The sequence below is a fragment of the Sinocyclocheilus anshuiensis genome, unplaced genomic scaffold (assembly GCF_001515605.1).
Source record: "Sinocyclocheilus anshuiensis isolate Anshui unplaced genomic scaffold, SAMN03320099.WGS_v1.1 scaffold2857, whole genome shotgun sequence".
NCBI classification, from domain to species: Eukaryota; Metazoa; Chordata; class Actinopteri; order Cypriniformes; family Cyprinidae; genus Sinocyclocheilus; species Sinocyclocheilus anshuiensis.
This window is the reverse complement of record NW_015539941.1, coordinates 2,542-10,401: the sequence shown is the minus strand read 5'-3', so window position 1 is coordinate 10,401 and position 7,860 is coordinate 2,542. Positions and strand designations below refer to the sequence as shown.

General features: G+C 40.9%; 1 protein-coding gene across 2 annotated transcripts; it reads right to left on the bottom strand.

Moving 5' to 3' along the window:
• Positions 1-1,632: 1,632 nt before the first annotated feature.
• On the bottom strand, positions 1,633-3,494 carry LOC107686970 (metalloproteinase inhibitor 3-like). 2 transcript variants are annotated; one of them, XM_016484093.1, is made up of 3 exons: positions 3,310-3,494; positions 2,626-2,702; positions 1,633-1,773 (listed from the first exon to the last, which is right to left on the bottom strand). In XM_016484093.1, exons 1-3 carry the CDS (start codon positions 3,431-3,433, stop codon positions 1,648-1,650), a joined length of 327 nt encoding a protein of 108 aa, XP_016339579.1. In that variant the 5' UTR covers positions 3,434-3,494; the 3' UTR covers positions 1,633-1,647. The 2 variants fall into 2 exon arrangements, with proteins under 2 accessions (XP_016339579.1, XP_016339578.1); XM_016484092.1 differs by lacking the exon at positions 1,633-1,773 and adding an exon at positions 2,330-2,515.
• Positions 3,495-7,860: the final 4,366 nt, after the last annotated feature.

Here is a 7,860-nt window from a genome sequence, read left to right as displayed (position 1 = left end):
AACACAGATGCTTTTACATGCAAAATAGTTTAATGGTTGATTGCATATCTCCATGAAAACAGTGTTTTGTATGTATTTGCTGACTGCATTGCAAAGCTTCATTAAATTGTTTAAATTCATTTCAAAATGTTCTAAGCATTCTGGAGAACAAAAGGGCAAAAATGCACACCGACGAATGGCTGATGCACTTGTTCTTCAGGGCATCATTTTTAGGAGCTTTTGTAGTTACTTAAGAAATTTTCGCCATCTGCAGAAGCCACCACTGCCTGGCAGGCAAATAGACTGAAGAGCCTCTTCATCATCAAGAATGAATGAATTATTGACTCTCATCAGACATTTTTTCTGAAGCATCTCAATCAAACAGGACGCTCCAGTACAGGGCGAGATCTGTAGAGATCACAGTTTGAGAGATGACTGAATTCATATCTATACTTATAACACAACAACAACTGTTTTAATACTTGAAAAAATACAACGAATGAATAATAACAGTCAGAGGCTAATACAAAGGGCTACAAGTAGAAATTACAAAGCCAAGTTTTTTTTCTAGGCTTCTGGATGCTTGAAGCTTATTTGTTTTTTAAGGTCTGCACAGTTTGGTCCTTCTCTACAAAGCAAGTTTAATCATAAGAATATGCATATATGCAGTAAACATTGTTATTTTTGCATTAAATATCTTTATAAAAGATTCTGAAAATGATTTGAGCCAAGGTTTGAGTACGTGTTTGACAACATTCAGAATGGCAGAAAACTTAGTTGGGTGAAAATGAAAGCCATTGTAAGAAAAATATCCATATTTCAAACGTAATAAACACTTTTCTATCGCTTCCGGGATCTGTCGTACGCGGAAGCCATTCCAGGATGATGGAGTTTAGAAGTGCCAGGACAATTTTAAAAATAACTCTGATTGGATTCGTCTGAAAGAAGAAAGTCATATACAGCTAGGATGCCTCGAAGGTGAGTAAAACACAGGCTAATTTTCATTTTTGGGTGAACTAACCTTTTAATTACACAGTTAAAGTTCATTTTTTCATCATTTTACTGTATATACACAACGTTTTTCGTACCTAGAGATGTCCTGACTTATTGAACCCTCGTGTTCTGTTGAGATTCATTATTGTTTTTAGGTTTGAGGTCCTGGATAATATTAGGCTTTTCTTTGAGGATTTAGGGTTAGTCTTTGGTCAATTACTGTTTAATAATGAAGTGTGTCAAGTTCTTAAGTATGTTTTTGAGCTATTTAAAATGAACGTGAGGCTTAATTGATCTGACTGGAATACAGATCAAATCCGAACAAATATGCTATGCTGACTTTGTAAATGTTACAGAGGAAAAACTGGATGTCATACACAAACAAACAGACTCTGAACTCATTCCAAACACCACAAACTCATGCAGAAACCTGTCTTGTTGCTAAGAGATGCATGATAAGTGAAAATGATATGTGCTCTAAAATCATCTCAAATATTATCAAACTGTGATATTCTCAGACTGGATGAAATCTAAAAAATTGAAGTTGAATACTGAATACACAATGTGATTTTCTGTAAAATATGTCAATTTAATTTGTGTAGCATATTTCAGCCTCAACTGATGTTAACAACCAGCATCAGGAATCAGGGTGTTCAGTTTCAACTCAAACTCAGCCTAGAGATAGTAAATGATTTTACCTGACAGCAGATACTCGCCGTTTTCCAGATTGATGCCACATGAAGTTTGAGAAGTGTAGATGACCTGAATTCTCTTTATCTTCTTGTTTAATTGCTTAAATGTCTGGATTAAAAACAAATAAAAAAAATAATAAAAAAAGAAAAATAAATAAAATAAAATAAATTTAAAAAAAAACGTGTTCTGTTGAGATTCATTATTGTTTTTAGGTTTGAGGTCCTGGATAATATTAGGCTTTTCTTTGAGGATTTAGGGTAGTCTTGTCAATTACGGTTTAATAATGAAGTGTGTCAAGTTCTTAAGTATGTTTTTGAGCTATTTAAAATGAACGTGAGGCTTAATTGATCTGACTGGAATACAGATCAAATCCGAACAAATATGCTATGCTGACTTTGTAAATGTTACAGAGGAAAAACTGGATGTCATACACAAACAAACAGACTCTGAACTCATTCCAAACACCACAAACTCATGCAGAAACCTGTCTTGTTGCTAAGAGATGCATGATAAGTGAAAATGATATGTGCTCTAAAATCATCTCAAATATTATCAAACTGTGATATTCTCAGACTGGATGAAATCTAAAAAAAATTAAGTTGAATACTGAATACACAATGTGATTTTCTGTAAAATATGTCAATTTAATTTGTGTAGCATATTTCAGCCTCAACTGATGTTAACAACCAGCATCAGGAATCAGGGTGTTCAGTTTCAACTCAAACTCAGCCTTGAGATAGTAAATTATTTTACCTGACAGCAGATACTCGCCGTTTTCCAGATTGATGCCACATGAAGTTTGAGAAGTGTAGATGACCTGAATTCTCTTCTTGTCTAATTGCTTAAATGTCTGGATTAAAAAAAAAAGAAAAATTATATACACACACACACACACACATATTTCTTGTTAAAAAAGATTGTATTGGAAAATGATGCGTCAAGTTGCCTACATTTTCTCACCTGAATAGTTTGGATTTTGTATGCCGTTAATTGAGGGAGAGTGCTGTTCACCTTTCCAATGACCTTAGCTCGAATCACTAATTGGTAAAAAAGTCAGATGTGACAAAAATTAGTTAATTTTATTTTTTTAAATGTTCCTGGATTACATTACATTTGTCTGAAGCAAAAACATTTTTTATATTTCGCATTTCAAGTTTTCCAAGATTGAACACAAAATAAGATACTTGAAAGAATGTTGGGAACCAAACAACACTGGAGCCCATTGAAAAACACTGAGACATTTCTCAAAATATCTTCCTGTGTTACACATGGAAAAAGTCATACAGGTATGAAATGACTTGGTGAACAAATGATGACAGAATTTTCATTTTTGTGTGAACTGCCCCTTTAAATAATTTGACACTACACAAGAAAAGAGCTCTTGTTACTGAAAAAAATAAAACAGATTTAAATAAATAATGTTACATATTGTCTTATACTATCATTTAGAAAAATTTAAGGTTCCATCATTGTACTTTCCATAAACCTAATGTGTAGTTCAATAATTCAAGTCACTGAACTAATGTAAATGAACTGAAATGCAAGAAATGTAACATCTCGTAACATCTTAAAGCAGCGTGCAATCTACAGATTTGAATACGGCACCTGTTCGTGTTTGATTAGCTATGCATGTGTTTGACGTACCTATATCAGACGCGCAGAACTGCTGTTGAGGGTGTTTTGGTAAACATGTGCAGCCCTCGGTCACCTGTTCGTTCAGTGCCACAGACAAGAAGAACAGCAGCGCTAGAGTCACAGCAGCAGACATACTCTCACTCTCACAGCGCAAGACTAAACTATATACTCAGGCTCTGGACCAGATACAGCTTGCTTTGTCTCTCTCTAGAGATCTCTAAATCGTAGTGGGCATCTCATATAGCTCTTATGCCTCCCACCCATCTAACCTCAGGAACCCCACCTCATGCACAGTCATCCACACAAACACTCAAGTGTGTTCATGAAGAGTCCAGTTCCGCATAACGTACAAAAGATTGAGCGATAACAGAATAAAGCAAAAAAACACTTTGGTAAACCATCATGAGGAATCACATTTTCCTTGATATTTCAACTTCAAGTAAGAGTTCATTGTACAGTGGAAACACACTGTGACTTTGAGGGCTTTATCCTCTGTCCAAAAAGAGCTTCTATTGAAAATGACCTGCAAAATAATTCTGTTGTCAGACTCCCAGTAACACAGCTTTGGGCTGCTGAGGCTGATGGATCTACTCAGACATACACTACTGTACATCCCATCACAGTACAGTTATAAGAGAACAAAGAAAGAGACAGTGTAGAAAGAGACAACATCAGCCCTCAAATTGTGAAATGTTTATAAAGCAGCATGTTGCAAAGCGTTGCATAAGAGACTTTCATCACACATCTATCACTATAATGTGGCATAAAAATAAAAAATGTTTTCTAAATATTTGCATTCTTATTTAAAGCATATGTATTATTAAGAAAGCCATATTTGTGGACATATGAAAAGATGTCTTAAGCTCAGAACAAAACATTTCTCTTAATATTACATGCAGTCTGTCAACAAAAGCTATTTGTTTTTATAAAACTGATATCAAACTAAACACTTAACCAACGACCAGTGGACTGTTGATATCACCGTTCAAAGTTGTGATATCTACAGTACAGCTTCTTGATATCAAAACAATTCCCAGTTCTAAAGCAAAACACTAAATCCAGCAGTTCACCCAAAAATTAAAGCTTGCATCCAAGATACACTGGGTGTGTAGGTGCAGGTTTTTTCTTCAGTGCAATAGTATATAAGTTTTTAGCTGAAACCATGGTCCTTGATGATTTGAGAGTCAAAAAAGCAATACAAAATTAAAACTTGTGGCTTCTAATGATATATTGAGGTCTTATGAATCGAAACGATCAGCCTGTGCAAGAAACTGAACATTATTTTCACCATTATTATCTGTAATCCAGAGCCTCAGGCAAATAAAATGATGTTCACAAACAAATTGTTATTTTGAACTGGTTCTTTTTAGTATACTGGATGAACCAGTTCATCAAATCGGACTCAACCATCGGTCTGAGGATCACAGTGATGGCTACCCCTCCGAGGAACCAACCTCCCAGGGTCCCTCAAACCTCTAGCACTCCGCAACTAGTCGAGCTGCCCAAGGAACATGCTGGACCTCTAAAAAGAGTGTACCAGCCGTATCCTTTGGGGCTTCTCACGACGACTGGATGTCAATCGCTGCATCGGACGGTGAGCTTGAGCTTTCTGGAGAGGAAGATTCGGCTGCGCTGCTGCTCTCTGGGGTGGTAGCAATGCCTGAATTGGATCCAGAAATGATGTCTATGCTTTCCCGGCCCGCCGAAAGAGTAGGGCTCAAGTGGAGACGCGGCACTCACCGGGAGCAGATCACACCGAACTGCCACCAAACCTTTAGCCTGTGGTCAGACCTTACTTTTCTTCGGGCATGAGTGCCCCTAGAGCAGGTCTCCAGGCATGATGTGGTACACACAGATGCCTCCACCACCGGCTGGGGGGCCACGTAAAACGGGCATGCAGTGTTAGTGGTTCAAACGAGCCCCCAACTACATTGACACATCAACTGCCTCGAGTTGCTAGCAGTACGCCTTGCCTCCCGTCACATGTCGCAACTCGCCCGCCATCTCCTCCTTTGGAGTCAGAAGCATCTGAGGTCACTTTGTGCTGTTCACATTCCTGGTCTGCTCAAACGTGCAGCCGATGAGCTGTCACAAGCTGCGCTCCCGGGAGAATAGAGACTCTATCCCCAGATGGTCCAGCTCATTTGGAGATGTTTCAGAGAGGCTCAGGTAGACCTGTTTGCCTCTCCAGAAACCTCTCACTGCCAGCTGTTTTCCTCCCTGACCGAGGGAACACTAGGCACTGACACGCTGGCACACAGCTGGCCGTGGGCCCAGCGCAAGTATGCGTTTCCCCCAGTGAGCCTTCTTGCACAGACACTGTGCAAGATCAGGGACGACGAGGAGCAGGTCTTGTTCGTTGCGCCATAGTTACCCTTTCACAGAACTGATGCTTCTCGTGACAGCCGTGGCAGATTCCTCTGAGGAATGATCTACTTTCTCAGAGATGGGGCACCCTGTGGCACCCACGTCCGGACCTCTGGAAACGCCATATTTGGTGCCTGGACAGGACACGGAGGTTCTAGGTAACCTACCCCAATGAGGTAGCGGTAGAGACAGAGGTAGTCACCATGACTTCGGTGCAAGCGCCATCTACGAGACACGCTTAAACCTTGAAGGGGAACTTGTTTATCGGATGTTGTTACTCTCACTGAGAGGACCCCTGGAGATGCCTAATCAGAGCCGTGCTTTCCTTTCTGCAGCAAGTGTTGGAGCGAAGGCTGTCTCCCTCCACCCTTAAAGTCTGCATTGTTGCAGTATCTGTGAATCACGACCCCATTGACGGTAAGATGGTAGGGAAGCATGACCTGGTCATCAGGTTCCTTAGGGGAGTGATAAGGTTCAATCCTCCTCGACCTCCCTCTATACCCTCTTGGGACCTGAGTCTGGTGCTCAGAGCACTACAGCAGAGCCCTTTCGAGCTAAAGTTTCTTTCATTGAAAACTCTGCTCCTGGTTGCATTGGCCTCCATCAAGAGAGTAGGGGACCTGCACGCATTTTCGGTCGACGAATCATGCCTAGAGTTTGGGCCGGCTGACTCCCAGGTAACCCTGATGCCCCGGCCCGGCTATGTGCCCAAGGTTCCTACTACCCCCTTCAGTGATCAGGTAGTGAAACAGCAAGCGCTGCCCCCGGAGGAGGCAGACTCAGCCCTAGCTTTTCTCTGTCCCATCCGAGCCTTGAGATGGTACGTGGACTGGACACAAAGCTCAGGACCTCAGATCAGCTCTTTGTCTGTTACGGAGGCCGGCAGAGGGGAATGCCATCTCCAAGCAGAGGATGGCCCACTGGATAGTCTTATCAGGCACAGGGAGTGCCCTGCCTGCTCAAGTTGCGAGATCACTCTACTAGAAGTGTTGCATCCTCCTGGGTGCTGGCTCGTGGCGCCTCGCTAACAGACATCTGTAGAGCTGCGGGCTGGGTGACCCCCAACACATTCGCTAGATTTTATAGCCTTCATGTTGAGCTGGTATCCTCCTGTGTTCTCACCTCAAACGGGTAGAAGCACCAAGAGGCCCCGGCTAGTGTCGGCTTGCTTTGTCACAAATTGTGATATTTCTGCTCCAGACAGTTCAGTTTCAGACCTTGTCGAGCTCCTCCATCACCCTCCACCAGGTGTTCAATCGATGAATCCATGATAACCGGTAGGAGGCTGGGTGCCATATGTAGTGAACCGAGGGGATCCGATATGTGTATTCTTCCATTGTATAGCTTTAAGCCCATGTTTCCCTGGCAGACGTTCTCTGCCATCTCTACAAATGGTTTACAGCTACTTCTAAATCTTCCATATGTACAGAGGCCCTAACGAGTTAACCCATATTTAATCCATATGTTGCACACTTGCAACAACACAAGCGTAGAGACCCTGCCTCAGTTTGGCAACTCACAGCTTGTGGTGCTCCAGCCCCTGGCCACATAAATGCGGGCCTGGGAGGCCATTCCGGGTGCATCAGTTTGGGTCCTGGAGACGATCAAATAATGTTACTCGCTCCAGTTCACTCGCAGACCCCCCTGCTTTAGGGGCATGGTCCAAACTTCTGTCCAAGGCAGCGAAGAACATATTTTGAAAAATAAATAACAATAAATAAGACAATAAATAAATAAATAACTGAGATATTTTTACATACAATTGTTGTAAAAGATTAAATGTAACTTTAAAATGTATTTTTCCTACATTGTAGTAGATTAATTCATTTTGCATATTATCCACTTGTAGAACGTGTCTGTAATGTTATTTTAGAGATGAGCAGCTACATCTCATGCTGATGTCATGCAATCTTGCAGTCAGCATGATGCATCCCAAACGGGCATACAACCAACCTATTGCAAAACATGAACGTTACTTCGCTGTGGCGAGAGATAAAAACACACCGTTGGCAGCTTTCTTAATCCCGGTCATTTTTTAAATGTCATGTTGGCTCTGTTTTTTTTTTGTTGTTGTTGTTGTTTTTTTTTGAACACGCTATTACTTCTTTAAAAAAAGAAGATTATTTCTTTCATTGTCGTGCACTCATTTATAAGCATGAGCGTGACAATAAATGTGAAAAACGCCCATTGCAC

Coding starts and splice junctions, on each gene's coding strand:
- LOC107686970 (XM_016484092.1), bottom strand. CDS start 3,433: ATGTCTGCTGCTGTGACTCTAGCGCTGCTGTTCTTCTTGTCTGTGGCA. Junction 2,703..3,309: donor GTTCTGCGCGTCTGATATAG/GTACGTCAAACA, acceptor TTTACCAATTAG/TGATTCGAGCTAAGGTCATT. Junction 2,516..2,625: donor ACAAAATCCAAACTATTCAG/GTGAGAAAATGT, acceptor TTTTTAATCCAG/ACATTTAAGCAATTAGACAA.